This window comes from Myotis davidii, unplaced genomic scaffold (assembly GCF_000327345.1).
Source record: "Myotis davidii unplaced genomic scaffold, ASM32734v1 scaffold201, whole genome shotgun sequence".
In the NCBI taxonomy this organism is placed as follows: domain Eukaryota; kingdom Metazoa; phylum Chordata; class Mammalia; order Chiroptera; family Vespertilionidae; genus Myotis; species Myotis davidii.
In genome coordinates, this window is record NW_006297819.1 from 5,362,264 (window position 1) to 5,380,702 (window position 18,439).

At 42.4% G+C, this 18,439-nt stretch overlaps 1 protein-coding gene across 1 annotated transcript in view; it reads left to right on the forward strand.

The window, feature by feature from the left end:
- Positions 1-1,177: 1,177 nt before the first annotated feature.
- Positions 1,178-18,439, forward strand: part of CFAP44 (cilia and flagella associated protein 44) — a 75,636-nt gene continuing 58,374 nt past the window's right edge. Inside the window, exons 1-5 of the mRNA XM_006773614.2 lie at positions 1,178-1,222; positions 7,746-7,868; positions 11,592-11,744; positions 12,229-12,388; positions 14,671-14,833. Of these exons, the coding sequence (XP_006773677.2) occupies positions 7,751-7,868; positions 11,592-11,744; positions 12,229-12,388; positions 14,671-14,833 (594 nt within the window). The 5' untranslated portion in view covers positions 1,178-1,222; positions 7,746-7,750. The remainder of the gene's footprint in view (positions 1,223-7,745; positions 7,869-11,591; positions 11,745-12,228; positions 12,389-14,670; positions 14,834-18,439) is intronic.

Here is an 18,439-nt window from a genome sequence, read left to right on the forward strand (position 1 = left end):
GAGTAGCATTCCATTGTATGCTTATCCATTCACCTGTCAATGGTCATTTCCAGTTTTTTTTGCTCTTGTAAATATAGCTGCTACTCAGGTGGAGGCTTTGTACAGACATAAGTTTTTGTTTATCTTGGGTAAAGACCTTGGACATGAAATGGTATGGTATATGTTTAACTTTTAAAGAAACCGCCAAATGGTTTTCCAAAGTGTTGTGCCATTTTACCTTCCCAACAGCAGTGCATGAGAGTCCTGCTTGCTCCACATCCTTCTACATTTGGAGCTGGCAGTTTAAAAAATTTCACCCACCCCAGTGAGTGTGGGGGGTGTGACTGTGGTGTGCATCTCCCAGAGGTCTCCTGTTAAGCATCTTTCCATGTGTTTACTGATCACTCATATATCTGATGTGAAGCATGCTAAGTCCCTTGCCCATTAAAAAAAGTTTGGCAGTTTTTTCTTATTGAATTATGAATTATGTTTTCTGGATACAGAGTTCTTTGTCACATATCTTTGCCATGTTGTCACCATTTTAAAACGTGTTGTAATCAATAACATGAGGTATTTAAAAATCAGTTCCAGCTCTGGTTGTACCACAAAGCACTTGAAGAGTAAACTGCTCAACTGCCCAGCGTCCTGCGACCAAGGAGCCCATAACATACAATCTTATGTGCTCTTAAAGGCCAACAGAGGTAACACAGTGTAAAATAAGTAGTTAAATAAACAAAACAAGTCTCCTGAAGTATTTTTGCTGATGATAGTGTACCATCAGGGATCTTTTGGGTCATTCGTATTACTAGCAGGAACTTCGAAAGTATTTAAAAGTCATGCTGCTTAACAAACCATCCGTAGGATAATTATAATAATTATGTAAATGATATAATAATAAGCTGGTAGAGCGCTGGGTTTTTCTGTTTGGCCTTGAACCTGAGTCACACACCATGAAATTGCCGGGACCGAAAGGCGAGTGAGACTGCAGGTCCCAGGGACACCACAGCCGAATTTCCCCAAAGAAAGTCGCCTCCGTAGCGCATGCGCTTCAAGGCCGCTCTTCTCCCCGCGGTAGGCGGGGCCGCGTTGCCGCGGTAACTGCAGTAAACGGAGACCTTGGGCATCTGCCTTAGCGCATGCGCTTCAAGGCCGCTCCAGTAACCGCTTCCGTTGCCGCGGTAACTGCAGTAAACGGAGACCCTGGGCAGCTGCAGTGACTAAGCCAGTGCGGTCGGTGCCTCAGGTAAGTTTGGACCCCAACTGCTGGGCAGTTCCCACAACTCCCCCCACACCCTCAAATCTGTTAGCGAGTTAGGGAGCAGTGAACCCCACTTGGATTTCCCTCAGACTGAACCAATGTCCCCTAGACTTTCCCTCGTCCTCCCTCCGGATCAGTTTGACAAACTTTTGAAGTGACTGGCCTTGGCAGGCACGGAGCTAGACACTGGATACAAAGCGGACACCGTTCCTGCCTGTAGGGAGCTCATCTTCCTGCAGGGACAGCAGGAGTCCCAGGTAGACCCGGCTGAGAGGAAGCAGGGAGTCGGGTGGGCACGTGCCTGGGTTCCAGGTCAAGAAGCCGCCCCATCCACCCACACTTGGCTGTGGGACACTTGGCAAGGTGAGCCTCTGCCCTTCGGTTTTCTCATCTCTGAAAAGGAAGATGGTAATGCTAATTTTATGGGGTTCTTGTTACAGTTAAATTGGATAATGCAGGTAAAGTGTATAGCCTATGAGTCACACATAGTGCACAATTAATACTTTTTTCATTCTAATAGACACAGTGGTATAAAAGTAGTGTGTCCAGTCAGTTGTGATTTGTTCCAGGTGGCCATGGACTAAAACTTTTGAGATTAGGGTGGGGGAAGTGACAAGAGAGGAACTATAATCCTAAAAGGAAGGGTCTTCATGCCATGCCAGAGAGCCTGAGTCTTTATTCTATTGCAATGAGGAGCTAAAGGCTTTATATAAAGAGTGGTACATTAAAAGCTGTGCTTTAGAAATACAGGAGGCAGTGTAGATGCCGCTGTGGTAGGGTAGAGCTGAGACACGATGAGGACCAGAACTAGGGTGGAAATACATTCTAAAGGCTTAAGAACTGCACACTTCGCGACAGGACTTGCAAACCAATTGCATGCGCTGGGTGAGAGGGAAGGATTCAGAGAGTAACTGCTCTGCTTTTTCACCTTAAAATGCACCTGACTCAGAGTCATTTTGAGAAACAGATGAAACAGGATGCGTAGAATCCTTAGAACAATGCCCGATACATGGAAAACATTAAAAAAAAACAAAAACAAAACAAACGAGCTATTATCCTCTCCATGGTTGTATTATCCTTTGTAAACGCTGTTTTTATGCAACAATCTCTATGAGTCTTAGCTTGACCAGCTCCAGTACACTGCTGAGCTTGTGTTTGAGCTTGTGAGAATGCACTCTAGTGATTGAATACAAGCAATGTCACCTTGAGGAACCTTTTGTTTGGCTCCCAGATAACCTCCTTTTAGCAGCATGCCCCTCTGCATCACTGCACTATGATTCTCTTTTTCTTTACACTTCCTCAGGGTAGACTCAAAACTTGACATTCTACCTAAATGAGTTGGTTAGCAGAATTCGCCAAAGGCTGGACTAATGAGCCTGAATCTAATGAAAGTAGATTTAAGATAGTTTTGCAAATAGACTCCCAAACCCAGCTAGCTCAGTTGTATAAGACAGGATTGGCTAAGAACACAAATAAGGTTTAGTCATTCAAGTTGGTAACAAACTGACTATGATGAGTCTCTATATGAGGATGTGTTGGGAATTAACTTCCTGAGCCATCAAGATTCTGAAAAGAGTTAAAGCCACATTAGTGAGGAATAATTTAAAGAATTGGGATGCTGTAGTTGGGAAAAGAGAGGGTCTGGGGAGAAAAGTGAGCCAGTTACACTGATTTGAATGGCTATAACACACAGGAAAACTTGTTCTCCATCCCCAGAAGAATAAGGACCAATAGATTCAAGTTGCATTCTTAGCGCTATGTGTTTTAACCAACGTCATCTCTCTGAGAAAGGTTGTTTCCCCAGGTGGGGAGTTTTCCCTGGAGTTAGGGATTAACAGGACTAAGGAAGGGAATAAAACCCCTTAACTAAGTGCCAGGCGGGTAGTTAATCACTTTAACTATGAACAATCATGATTAAGCTACATAATCTTTACTTAGGATAATCTCCTTCAGTTACTTCCTTGTAGTTTAACAGAACAATAGAGTAGTGACCTTGGAATGAAGATAACAAACGCCCTAACCTTTGGAATAGAATGGATAGGATTAAAATCAACTGGTATAAATACAGATGTAATAGGAGAATAAATATAGAACCGGGCTGGAGAACCTGGCTATGCTGATCAACTGAACGCTGTCTCCGTGTCCTTCCTTCTTCGCTGACTCCATCCACACCTTTGGGAACCCCTGAACCTGTTGGGGCTGGACCCCAATAGAGAGCCAGACTTTCAACCCAGTCAGTCTGACTCTAGCTAATACTCTCAGCCTGACCAACACACCAGACTCCTTTTCCAATGGTGCCGGGCTCCGTGTTGTAGTTGTGTGACTTATATTGGGAGTGGATGGTGTAGTTTGAACTAGGTAAGATCTTTTTCAGCTCTGAAGTTTCCATGATTGTATTTATTGGGCCTAGCTGTAGTAGAGAGAATATGAAGTAATTATAGTAAAAATAACTACCAGTTCCAAATATCTACTAGGTGCCTTCTATAAACTCATGGCCCTTAACCCTGGTTATTATCCTTGGTTGCACAAAAGAATTACATAGGGAGCAAGACCCCGAGAATGGAATGGAGTAAAAAGTTTTTCAAGTGATTCTAAGGTGCAGCTAGAATTGAGAACTATAGGTATAAAGAAAATGAGATTTAAATCTCTGATAGGTACTAGACCTATCACTGCTGGCTTTAGGGGGCCATGAGCCAGGGAATGCAGGCAGACTGTGGAAGCTTAGACCAGTTCCTGGCCTACAGCCAGCAAGAAAGCAACCAAATGTGGAGATAATGAACGAGTATAATTTTAAGCTGCTAAATTTGTACAACAGCAATAGAACCCTAAGTATATTTATAGACTAAATTGTTATTGAAACTTGCAGACAAAATATTTTAATTTAGACCTTCACAATACATCATTAGTTCAGCTTGATTGGCCAGCCCACTGCCTATCTTTCCTCCTTACTTGGGGCCTGCATCATGGCAACTTAAAGAGTAGTTTAGTTTCTTGCCAACACAGTAATGTTAATTTTTATCAAGGAAATCTTTATCTGTTGTCCCCAGTTCAATCATGACTCTCTGACTGTCCTGCTCTGGTCAACCTTGTATGGGTCTGAATCAGTGATTTAGAAGAGAAGCTGATTCTGAGACTATATTTAAAGAGAAATGTCAATTTCTACTTCTTAGATTGTAACTATTTAAGGTCAGGGGCTGTTTATTGCTCATCTTTCCATGCCTAGCATGTTACCATCCTATCTAATAATAGACAAACATGGAAATTGACCATACCTTTGCTATACCTCTCATTGGCTAATCAGTGCGATATGCAAATTAACCCAACCAAGATGGCGGCCGGCAGCCACGCAGCTGAAGTGAGCAGGAGGCTTGCTTGCTCCAGTGATGGAGGAAGCCATGGTTCCCCCCCTGCCACGGCCCGGCTCTGAGCTCCGAAAGTAACAAAGTTTCAATTATAGAAGGTAAATAAATCCCAGATTAAAAAGAAAAAGGAAAAAAAGGAGAGGCTGGGAGCTTCAGTTGCAGGCTTGGCCCGCCTGAAAACAGCCCTCAGCCCATCATCCAGGCTGGCCAGGCCCCCAAGTGGGACCCCCATCCTGATCCGGGACTCCCTTCAGGGCAAACCAGCCAGCCCCCACCCGTGCACCAGGCCTCTATCCTATATAGTAAAAGGGTAATATGCAAACTGACCCTAACAGCAGAATGACTGGGAATGACTGGTCACTATGACACACACTGACCACCAGGGGGCAGATGCTCAATGCAGGAGCTGCCCTCTGGTGGTCAGTGCACTCCCACATGGGGGAGCTCTCCTCAGCCACAAGCCAGGCTGATGGTTGCCAGTACAGCGGTGGTGGTGGGAACCTCTCCTGCCTCCTCAGCAGCGCTAAGGATGTCTGACTGCAGCTTAGGTCTGCTCACCGCTGGCAAGTGGACATCCCCCGAGGGCTCCTGGGCTGCCAGAGGGATGTCTGATTGCCAGCTTAGGCCCAATCCCCTGGGGAGCAGGCCTAGGCCAGCAGGTGGTCATCCCCCAAAGGGTCCCAGACTGCGAGAGGGCACAGGCCGGGCTGAGGGAACCCCCACTTCGAGTGCACAAATTTTTGTACACCGGGCCTTTAGTCCAGGGGTCCTCAAACTTTTTAAACAGGGGGCCAGTTCACTGTCCCTCACACTGTTGGAGGGCCAGACTATAGTTTAAAAAAAAACTATGAACAAATTCCTGTGCACACTGCACATATCTTATTTTGAAGTAAAAAAACAAAATGGGAACAAATACAATATTTGTATTTGCATGTGGCCCGCGGGCCGTAGTTTGAGGACCCCTGCTCTAGTCTATAATAATACAAGCGTAATATGCTAATTAGACCGGATGTCCTTCCTTCCGGACAAAGCTGTGGTGGGTGGGGCCAAGGCAGAGGCAGCAGAGGCCTCCCCGGCTGTGGCGGTGGGCGGTGATTTGGGGCTGAGGCAGAGGCAGCCGTGGCAGTGGCGGGGACCAAGGCCTTTGCACGAATTATGTGCATTGGGCCTCTAGTTTGTATATAAATATGCTCAATTTTGGGAATTGAATTGATTTAAGTTATGAAGAACCTTGAAAGCAAAGAAGAAAACAGCATTTAGGTATGCTTGTAGTTATCTGAACAAATTTACCTAATAAGTACAAGATAATTTGTAACCAAGCTGCAATAACTGACATTGCTGTGCAATGCCAACTATTTTTTAAATTATCATTAATTATTTTTAAATCAGTGACTTATATAAACACAGAAAGCAAACCTGTGTATCTAAACTTGAAGAAACAAGAAATGTACTGGATGATAGAATTTGGAGTTTAAAAGATCTTGCTACTTAAAAATTTTCTGTCATTTGATTTTTATATACTTTGGGCATATATTCTGCAATCCAGTGAGAGAAAATAAGGAAGGAGAGAAAAACAACCAAAAAGAGAAAAGAAAAAACCTCTCTTTCTCTCTTTAAAGGGTAAAACATCATCTTGGTAACCCTGAAAAATGGCTCCAAGGTATTAAACACAAATTTAATAAAATGAGTATCAACTTGGACATATCTTTCTTGATAATAGTTTATAGTAAAAACATTTGGGAAATATGCTATTGTCCCCCAAATCAAGAGATAGCATCATTGTGATGTCACTGCAGGAAAACATCTGGAATGAACCCTAATGTCCAGATGAAGGGAGGTTGCAGCCATACTGCACGCCCCGCTGAACAGGCGGTACATATCACATCTGCTTTAGGCACACTAGTCTTTCTTTCATGACCAGGAAGGTATAATAATGCACGAGTTCAATTAAATTCTCATAGCAGCCTTCTAAGTTAGTTTTTTCTTCTTTCCCATTTTACAGTTGAGGAATTGATGAAAAGTTTAATTAGCTAGTTACATGGTAGAACTGGGATTCAAACCTGAATCTAACAATAAACACGATCCAAATAGAACTACCATTCTATTCTGCTCGCCAGCCATGCCCTAGAAGACTGTCGAGGAAACGGGTTGGATCGTGTGGAAAAGTGAAGGACTTAGAAGGGAGGTATAAAAGGTGTCTCCACACGAAGAGCTGCAATAGAGAGAAGACAGAGACAACAACCGGTTGTGTCACCCATCTTCTCAAAATCCTTCACTGGCTTTCAATTAACTTAGAAAGAAGTTCTCAGTTCCTTAGCAAAACTTAGGGACAGTCTCATGATCTGCCACTTGCCTCCTCTTCAATGTCCCTTTCACTGTCCCACTCTAGCCAATAGACTACTTTCTGCTTTTCACAGACACAGCCCTCTCTCTGAAGTTCCCTCTGCCTAATATATGCCTTTCCATTCTAAGCGTGGCCAACTCCTACTCATCACCTGTGCTGCAAACACCTCTTCCTTAATCCCTAGACCTGGTTTAATCTTCTTGCTATGTATGTCCACAACACCCCATTCTTTCCTTTTTGTAGCATTCATTATATTTCATTGTTTTTTTTAAAATAGCTATCTTTCTAAACAACAAGTTCCACAAAGTTAGGGGTCATTCTCCTTAATTCAGTACTACAATTTAGTGTCTAACATAAAGCTTGACACATGGTAGGTGCCCCTCAACAAATATTTTTTAACTGAAATTGATTAGTAACACCAGGGTAATTCAATGATGGGAAGAGGAAGAGGGAGATATGAACTAAAGGAAGATGGCAGAGGGTTCGTTTTAATGGTGGAACATTTCGGGACAAGATGAACTTGGGTGGTGTTTGCCTGCAGACCTTTGAAAACCAGAGGGTACCACGCTGAGAAGCTTGCCTGGAGAAAGGGAGTATCGGCCTCTATTTGCTGTTCTGCAGGGGTTTCTGAAGGTGATGTGCCCTCCTGCTGGTGAAGTCATCTAGGATGCTACACAGACAGATGATTGTCAGCAACACCCTTGGTGTTTGGTGCTTGTAGAATTTGTTAGGGCAGGAAACCTGCTAACGATTTCTATTTTACACCTTTATGCCTTTCCCTGTCTCAATGTTGCACTTACAGAGGAAATGAAGGAGCCCGATGATCAAGATACTGAGGTGGGGAGATCAGAGAGGTCAGAGAGGTCAGAGAGGTCAAAGAGCAGTGGAAGTCAGTCTCGGGGGTCCTCGCAAGCTTTATCAAGATGTAAGTAAAGGTTATACATTCACTTGGTGTTTGATTATTAAATGTAGCTAAAATAATTTTAAAGAGTATGTACTTAAATTTATGCAACAGAAATGGTTTCCTTGTTGAACTCCCTAAACTCTAATCCTTGAAGAGCAGAGCCTGCGTTTTAATCCTTTTATCTGCAACTCCTGGCATGTAGACAACTCTGTGCTGATAATGACCTGTCTGCACCTCCTATCTTGTTCCCACCTGTGAAGTTGTTGTATTGTACCCTGTGAATCACACAAGGACGCCTCAAGAAGTCGAATTAAGGAGCCACATTTATTTCAAAGCCAGAACTACAAGGGGCAATGCTCTCCAAATCTCGTAGTTCCCTTTTGGCCGAAACATCAGACTTATGTAGGCAAATATCACAAAGGTATTGATTACATCTCGAGGTTTGGAATGAGGAACCTGGTTTGCAAAAAGCAGTTTGTTACAGAAGCTTAGATTGAGCAACTTAGTTACAAAGATTAATTATAGTTTTGGGTCTTGGGACCACTGAGTCAACGGAAACACATTATCTGGAGCCACTGAGGCCATTTAGAGTAATTGTGCTGTCATGGTCTCCAGGTGCAGAGGAATGTGTTTTGAAAGACCAGTAAGATCACTATCAATGGGGGGTATTCAAACCACAATCAATGGAGTATTCAATCGAATGGGTTAACTTATATAAGTTCAGAAAATCAAAATAACTTTTATTACTTTAGCAAGCAAATAATTATAGAAGCCAAGTCAGCAGGGTTAAAATATTAAACAGCAAATTTTACCCAAGCATGGTTGCTACCATGCTTAAAAGTCCAAAGTTAATGGACTTTTCTAATACAGTGTAGGGCGATGAGAGCTGGACTTTAGTTTTAAGTCCTGGATCTACCACTTAGAGATGCTTGAGCCTGGGTAAATTTTAAAACCTCCATTTTCTCACCCATTAACATGATAATTGAGCTATTTCAGGATTAAATTGGGTAACATGTGGAAGGATATTATAGGCTCCATATAGAAGAGAGAGGAATTTTGTAATAGGATTTTTAAAAGATGGCTGGCTCTTTCTGACTATCTCCATGATGTTAGGTATCTTAGTAGAATCTTGACATTTTTTATTGTAATCCTAACTATAGTTTCAGAAATTATTTTTTACTATTAGAAGAGATATGTTCCTGGGGAAATCAACTCCTTTGCAAAATTTACATTAAATTATTTCAGTCTGAGATATATCTCATAGATTCACGATTTCTCCATACCATCTTTAATTTTAGATGTTTCTCTCCTCTTGCTTGGATTCTTACCACAAGGATTTCCACTGAAATCTTTCTGTTCAAGTCTCCCTCCATACCACCACTAGAGTTATCTTTCTAGATAATTAGATTATTTCATTCTCCTCAAAAATTTTAGTTTGCTTCTCTCTTGTTTTTTATTTTGCACTTTTCTCCACTCCCTACATTGCTGAGACAGGATCACCTGCGTTTTGGTTTCCAGTCCTCTGCAGCATTTTTCTGGATGGCTGGATTGAAGGACAATGAGCCTTTGTCTAGCCTTGCCTCGGCATCTCCCTTTTCTACGTGAGGCCCTCCGAGAGGCAGGCCTTATCAAGTGTGACCTGGCCCTGTACTCAGCTCATAAAACAGTTTACACATCCTGGGTTGTAGGATCCCAGATGATAATCTGAAAGAACTTGCTGGCACCCTGGAACCTTCTACCCTGGTGATGTTAGAAGAGGTCTCTGCCCTGATTCAGCTACATACCTTATAGCTGGTTCCTGCATCCCCGCCGGGGGGACCTTTCCTTGTTCTCAGTCTTGCTGAAATATCTCAGCAACTTCTTACCCTTTAGAATTCTCATGCAGAGTGAATTTCCTGGTTTTCCACCTAAGCATGGATTAAAGTGGACCCTTCCCCAGACTCAACAATGGGTTTGTGCTGTAACTGAGTCCTATTAAAAAATTTAAGTAAAATGTATCAGAAACCATTCAGCATTTCTTCTAAGGGTGAAGGACTGTTAGTTATTAAGACATTGATTTCTGATTCTTATTAAAGGACTATTTGCTGGCCTCATATAGTAAATTGGGAAGTATTTTGGTCTCTTCTATTTTTAGAAATATTTTTGTGCAGAATTCACATTATTCCTTCCTTAAATGTTTGGTAAACTTTACCAATGATGTATCTGGGCCTATACTTTTTTTTAGTGGGAAAATACTAAACTATGAATTCAATTTCTGTAAGGACTACCTATTTCTTTAGTAAGTTTTATAAGTTTGTATCTTTCATAGAATTTATACATTTCTTCTAAATTGTAAACTTTGTTGACATAATTCTTAGGATTTATTTTTTTTCCTAATATTGGAGATTTGTATTGCTTCTCTTTTATTTCTTGATTGGTCTAGCTAGGAGTTTATCTATTTTGTTGAGCTTTTCAAAGAATAAGATTTGGGCTTTGCTAATTTTCTTTATGGTTTGGCTTTTTATTTCATTGATTCTTATGCACATTTTTATTATTTCTATTATTTCCTTCATTCCATTCTTTTTTTTTTCTTTTCTTTTTTCTAGTTTCTTAGAGTAGAACTTTAGGTCACTAATTCTTGACTTTTTTTTTCTTTTTTTATATGTACTGAAAGCTATACACTTCCCTTTTAGCACTGCCCTAGCTGCATCCCACAAATTTTGATGTTATATTTTAATTACTATTTAGTTAGAAGTAGTTTTTAATTTTTTTGCTCATTTCTCCTTGGTCCATAAATTATTTTTAAGTATGCTATTTAATTTCCAAGTATTTGTAGTTTTTTGAGATAATTTATTATAATTTAAACTTCTGTTATAATCAGAGAATGCACATATTCTGTTATTTTAACCCTTTTAAATCTATTGAAACTTATGTCTCAGCAAGTGGTCTGTCTTGGTGAATAGCCCATGTACACTTGAATGTGTACCTTATATTGGTAGGTGTAGTATTTTAGAAATATCAGGTTAGCATGTTTCATAGTGTTGTTCAGATCATATATGTCTTTACTGAGTTGTTGACTAGTTTTCTGTCAATTGATAAAATACATGTATATAGCCCTGGTCAGTGTGGCTTTGTGGGTCAGAACATCATTCCATATACCAAAAGTGGTGGGTTCCATTCCTGGTCAGGGCACATACCCAGGTTGTGAATTCAATCCCCATTCAGAGCGTGTGCAGGAGGCAGTTGATCAATATGTCTCTCTCACATCTCTCTCTCTCTCTCCCTCTCTCTCTCTCTCTTCCTTCCTCTCTAAAATAAATATAGAAACAAAAAAGACATTATGTGTTATAATATTAACTAAGTAAACTGTGAAAAGTTGAGGATATATATATATAATAATTTCTGAAATAACTATATATTAATAAACAACTATATATTAATAACATATTGGCAAAAATGAATTGAATTAATAATAGCACACTAGCCAATCTTTTTAAAAACATCTTTTATTTCTTAAAAGTATGCTGTTATAGGAAATAGACTGCAAATGAAGTGAAAATGGAGGTTAACTCACAGGAAAGGCTTCTTTTTGTGTGTGTGTAAAGTTACAAGAATGACCAAATAAAATGATTTTTCTAGAAAGTTTTGAGTATTAAAATTTATTAACTTTCGAACACAAACAAATTGTAAGTAGTAGCCACTTTGAAAATAAGAAAATGTTTAAGTCAAAATTTAGAAATTATTAAAACAAATTATTTTTAATAGCCACTACAAGAGAAGATAAACTCCTCTTAGAAGATACAGACGAAATATTCACTGACGGCGAAGAATCATATTTAGAGGATGAGGAATCAGAAGAAGAAGATTGGGAAGGAAGTTCCAGTTCCTTTCAAGATTATTACAGGGAAACCAGTGGAGGTATTATTAGTTTTGTATCAGTAATTGCCACTGTTTTAAAGATAAATTGCCCAAATTGAACAGTCATACTAGTAAATCCATAGAAAAATCTGCAGGATGTGTGAGGGTGGTCAAAGGAAAAGCACGGAACAAATACAGTACGGTGGGTTAGTGGCTGCGTGGCTGTACTCTCCATTTCTGAGGCTCACAGAGAGAGCGCTCACGCCCTGTCTTCTGGAGAGTGGGGTGGTCCAAGCAGTGCTCCGCCCTAGATCCATGAGAGTAACTCTCCTTTGGAACTGATTGGGAGTTGCTCTTTGAGACCGCTGAGTCGCGAGGCAAGCTCAGCTTTCACCCAATGCACACAGGCATGTCGGTTCTTCCTCCCATGTTCTCTGGTGGGTGGCAGCCTATGTTCGGGCCAGTAGTGGTACTTACTGCTAGAGGATTGTGGGCTAGGTTTCATCAAGCACTCTTCTTAGTTATAATACTTTAATTTTTTTAGGATCTCGGTCTATGGAAACCCCTGGCTCAGCTGCAGAAGACACAGAGGAGGACGTTAGGAAGAAAATATCAGAGAGCTTCTTTTACGATTATATGGAAATGGTTTCCATGCCTTTTGTGTCTCCAGAGTCGGACATACCACTGGAACTTATCATACTTGTGTATCCACTCCAGTTACATATGCATACTTGGCATTTCAGCTTCTTAGGCCAGGGGTTGGCAAACTACAGCCCCATGGACCAAATCTGGCCTCCCATAAATAGTTTTATTGGAACACAGCCACATTCATTCATTTACATTTTGTCTATGGCTCCCATCACACTGTAAGGGTAGAACTAAATAGTTACAGGAGAGCCCATCTGGCCCACAAAGCCTAAAGTATTTACTACCTGGCCCTTTAAGGAAAAGTTTGCCAACCCCTATCTTAGGTACTTCTAAGAAGCTTGGCCCTTAGAAACTTAGAAATGCATGATCTTAATTTAAATTAAGCTTTTGTTTGATACCAAGTAACTGTAAAGAGAAATGATGCTTCACCAGCTTCGTTCCGTGAGACATGGCGTGTAGGGGAGCAGAAAGCCTCTCACCCCTTTCACCTCCTCAGCCGTTAAGTTACTGCCTGGGTCCCCTGTCTGCCCTGCTCGTGCCGCTGCTTCCACGTGCTGATGGCGTCAGCCCTGCTTGCACCCGCTGATGGCAGCGTGGAGTGATTGGGGCCATTGCCAGCAGCAGGTGGGAGTGGGGCCAGTGCCGTCAGCGGGTGCGAGCAGTGGCTGCTGCCCTGATCGCCCCTCAGGAGCAGAGGCAGGTGGAGAAGCCCTCAGAGGCGATCAGGACCGGCAGCCGCTGTTCACACCCACTGATGGTGCCTGGGCAATTGGGACCAGCGCTGGGCACCGGCAGCGGGTGCAAGTGGCAGCTCTGGCGCCGGTTGCAGGTGCGAGCAGTTCAGCACTGGCAGTGGTATGAGGACTGGCTCTGGAACTGGCAGCAGGTGCAAGCGGGGCCAGCACTGGCAGCAGGTGCGAGCGCCTGGTGGGTCCGCGGTGTGCGGGAGGAAAGAATTTTCAGTAACCACGAGAGGCTCACCCTGATGACAGCGACTGGCAGGGCGCCTTGGTCTGGCACCCCTGCTCACCTGCTCCATCCCGCCACAGCCAATGCCCACCATGTTCCACGCGTGCCCCCTGGTGGTCAGTGCATGTCAGAGTGACTGTTCGGTTATTCTGCTGTTTGGTCTATTTGCATTTTAGGGTTTTTTTTTTTTTATATATATAGAAGATGAATTTTCCAAGAAGACAACCCTGAAAAAGTGGGACACAAAAGAACAAGTTTCAATTGGTCTGGGGCATAAGAGACTGTGAAGAAATGTAAGGGTGGAGATGACTGACAAGGGGGTTTAGTGTTTACCATCACTTTATGGTGTTAGGTTTGCAAGGTGGATAGTTAGGAGATGGTTTCCTGGAAGGTCCTTGGCCTGCCTTTAAATGGGCAGTGGTTATGCCCACATGAATGGCCTAGACCAGGGATGGCGAACCTTTTGAGCTCGGCGTGTCAGCATTTTGAAAAACCCTAACTTAACTCTGGTGCCGTGTCACATATAGAATTTTTTTGATATTTGTAACCATAGTAAAACAAAGACTTATATTTTTGATATTTAGTTTATATATTTAAATGCCATTTGACAAAGAAAAATCAACCCAAAAGGTGAGTTTGCGTGTCACCTCTGACACGTGTGTCATGGGTTCGCCATCACTGGCCTAGACCACTGACTGGCCTCTCATGGAAGGTGTGCTGACAGAGGTAGGGTGGTGTACTGCCTGACTCAGGTTTGCTTTTTACATAGAGATACAACATGTTGTTATAGTTTCTAACTCTGTTTCTATCCGATGTAACTGAAATGAATTTCACCTTGAATCTCATAACCTAGAGTTCTCTCTCTTGAGTGCTTGTTGTTTGGGATTTTTGGTGTTTTGTGTGTGTGTGTGTGTGTGTGTGTGTGTGTGTTGTTGTTGTCGTTGCCTTTGGATAAGTTACTGACAAAAGTTATGCTCTCAGCTTTCTTCTAGCCTATGTTTGCAAATGGGATGGTACGGGAGAGTCACCGGGAACTTTTCCCGGTTATATTCTGTTAACTTTCTAGACCTATAATCACGTGCAGGGGGGTTTTGGCTTAAGCATTCTGACAAGCTTCCCATGAATTCCCTAAGATATTTAAAATATTATCCAAATCAGATTTGAGGATTTTTTTCACCTAATTTAAGAACAAAACTGCGTTAGTAATAAATAAAAAAAATTCTGAGTTTCAGAGTGAAATTCAACTATGTCAACCCTAAATCTTTAACCAAGAACATGGATTTTAAAAGTATATTTATTTCATGTTACTTTTCTTGTCTCTAGGATGGTTATATGGTGTCACTTCTTTTCCTTAGCAGTTTCTCTTCAGACATTCCTTTGGCTATGACTGCAAAAAGCGGGCCAACCTACAGTTGCTGGACAACAATACAATCATGTACATCGCCGGGAACCAGCTGATCATTCTGAATTTGAAAACCAAGGAACAGCTGTACCTGCGAAGTATTAGTGGTACAGGAATTGGTGTCATTGGGGTATGCCTTTAGTAACTTAGAAAAAAAAATCCATCTTCTTTGATTGATTGTTCTGTGGACCAGCCAGGGAGGTGCTGACACCACGTGCAGCATTGTGGGGTCACGTGAGATGCACAGCAGTCTTTATTCCAATGCATTCTCGATTCAGTGACTCCAACCACAGAGTCCACTGACAGTATCTCTGAGCAATATTGCAATGTTACATTTGTAATATTATCTTCCCACTTTTCAGATAAGGAGCCTGGGGCTTACGGAGGTTAAGTGACTTCCCATGATCACGCAGGTCTTTTCACATGGAACGCTCTGTTGCTGTTCTGCAAAAATAGTGGAATGAATAACACAAATGATAATTCCAATAACAAAGAGAGATAAACGCCAGATAAATGCAAGTGTCTACTTGACACCCTGATGATGAAGCATAGATACACATTCAGTACTTTCCAGATCTGCTGACAAGAGGATCTGTGTGTGATTGGGAGGGAGCCTGTCTCTTCTTTCTGCTCAGCTGTCTGTCCCGTCAGTCACCTTCTTTCTTGTAGCATCAGCTGCTGCTTCCTTAGGCTCCTCATTCTCAGCATCAAAGCATTCCAAAGGGACTAGTTCTCATTTTAAAGTTTTCTTTCCATGCAGTCTCTTTACTCTCTTTTGTTTTAATCTTTTCTTTGAAGCCAAGCTTCTGCTGTCTGCTCCGCCCTCACCTCATGGTAGCTGCCTTTACTGCGGTGAGCGCCAGCTCTCTGGTGGGCGAATCTGGAGAACACCTTTCGAACTAGCTCTTACGTGACCTCTTCATGGCAGTTGGCCCCTTGATGAAACCTGTCCCTTGGCTCTTTTCTACTCCGTGCTCCTTAGAAGCAGGTGTTCCTAGATCTGCTCTTCTCAGTAACACAGCTTGAGGGCGCTCCTTGGTGTCTTTGGCCTCTTGCGAGGGGCATCTGTTCAGATTATGCTGTCTGAGACAGGGGGTGGGGTGGAGGGGAGGAGCCGGGTTTGGGGCTCATACAGCAGTAGTTCTTTATGAGAGGGTTTCTAGAAAGACGGTGATCCAAATACAAGTCTGCCCTGCCCTTGCCCTGCCTGCCAGGGGTGAGTAGACCGGATGGAACTGGCAGGAGCAGGGCCCACTTCACAGCACCTGTGGAGGCAGAGGGCTTCCAGCAAGGAGGCCGAGACTGGGCCAGGCTAGCAAGGGGAGACCAGACCTAATAGGACATTGAGATTACAAGTGGGGGTGAGTGCAGAACTTTAGAAGATCCTTTTTTACAAAAAATTTTATTTTTAAATTACCATTGATGTGCAATATCATATTAATTTCAGGTGTTCGACCCTGTGATTAGACATTTATATACCTTACAAAGTGATCACCCTGATAAACCTAGTACCCATCTGACACCATGCATGGTTATTACAACATTATTGACGACATTCCCTGTGCTGTACTTCACATCCCTGTAACTATTCTGTAACTACCAATCTGCACTTGTCAATCCCTTCACCCTTTTCACCCACCCCTCTCCCATTGACAACTATTGTGAAGATTCTTGATCTGAGGAGTGAAGGTGGGAGTTGGCAGTGGGAATGGAGAAGGCGAGGAAAGCCTGAGGCCCACAGATAGAACTTAGGTTGGCCATGGAAACAGGATACAGTGAGATGGAAGCATGAAAGATAATCTTACATTTGTTTCTGACTTGATCATGTACCTATACATAGCATGTGTACAAGATAAAGTCCCTGTCCTCAGGGGATTTGTTATAAGACTAATTTGTAAATTCAGCAAAAATCTATATATATAAAAGCCTAAGCGACCATTAGGACCAAACAACCAGAATGACCGGTTGACCAGTAGCTATGACATGCATTGACCACCAGGGGGCAGAGGTCAATGCAAGTGCTCTGCCTCCTGGTGGTCAGTGTGCTCCCACAGCCAACCTCCCGTGGCCAGCCAACCTCCCGCGGCCCCTCCCCCCGCCTGGACAACCTCCTGTGACACCTCCCCCCTGCCGGCCCTCCTGCTGATAGGCATCGATCACGGGCCAGGCTGAGGGACCCCAACCATGCACAAATTCGTGCACAAAGCCTCTAGTTTATTATATAACATTCAGTGTCCAACACTACTCAGAACATGCAGGGATTTAAATGAAGAAGGGTTCATGACCTGTATGAATTCAAAGAATTTAAAATCCATCTAAAGAGACAAAATCATATTAGAAAGCAAATCTCCAACTATTAGATGTATACAAGTACATGATACTGTGGCACCAGCTGTGTGCAAATATTGATGGGCCCAGATGTGAGGGTCTTGGGTTCTGTGGAGGAAGTCAGTCAGAGGCCTGAATTCACACCATCTACAGAATACTGAGCAACATCTAACGATCCCTTATTCTAGTATTCCTATCACTTTATGGCCAACAATAGTTTTGAAATTTCTGTCTTTCTGTTTTGTTATGCAATAATGTGGTCGGAGGTCAGTAGTTAGAGGATAGTGTGGTCAAGAATGCTCTAATTGTAATCCTCACCTCCTGGACTCGAGCCGCTGTGTCCCAGGGGTGTTTTCCGAGTGTGCGGGACAGAACAGGGGCCTTGCCTCCACTGCCCATGTCAACTTCATTAAAAAAAGTTTTTATCTTTATTGTAGAAAGTATTACAGATGTCCCCCTTTTTCCCCATTGACCCCCTCCAGCTCACACCTGTGTCCATGAGTTATGCATACATGCATACACATTCTTTGGTTAATCTCTTTCCACCCACCCACCCATCCCCATCTTCCCCCTGAGATTCGACAGTCTGTTCCATGCTAATCTAGACCCATTTTGTTCATCAGCTTATTTTGTTCACTAGATCCCACATATGAGTGAGATCATGTGATACTTCTCTGGCTTATTTCACTTAGCATAATACTCTCCAGGTCCCCCTATGCTGTCTCAAAGGGTAAGAGATCCTTCTGTTTTTACTGCTGCATAGTATTCCATGGTGTAAAGGTACCGCTTGGGCTGTTTTCAGATCTTAGCTATTGTAAATTGCGCTGGTTTCGGGTTTCTTAGGATATATTCCTAGAAGTGAGATCACTGGGTCAAAAGGCAGTTCCATATGAGGAAACTCCATACTGTTATCCAGAGTGGCTGCACCAGTCTGTATTCCCACCAGCAGTGTACTAGGATTCCCTTTTCTCCACATCCTCCTCAGCACTTGTCATTTGTTGATTTCTTGATGGTAGCCATTCTGACAGGTGTAAGGTGATACCTCATTGACATTTTAATTTGCATCTCTCTGCTGATCTTTGAGGATATTTTCATATGCCTTTTGGCCATCTGTATATCCACTTTGGAGAAGTGTTTAGGTCCTTTGCCCATTTTTTAATTGGATTGTCTGTCTTCTTTCTGTTAAGTTGTAGGAGTTCCTTATATATTTTGGATATTAACCCTTTATCAGATGTATAACTGCCAAATATATTTTCCCATACAATGGGCCTTTTTTCGTTTTGTTGATGGTTTATTTTTTTATTTTTATTGATTTCAGAGAGGAAGGAAGAGGGAGAGAGAGAGAGAAACATCAATAATGAGAGAGAGTCATTGATTGGCTGCCTCCTGCACGCCTCCTACTGGGGAT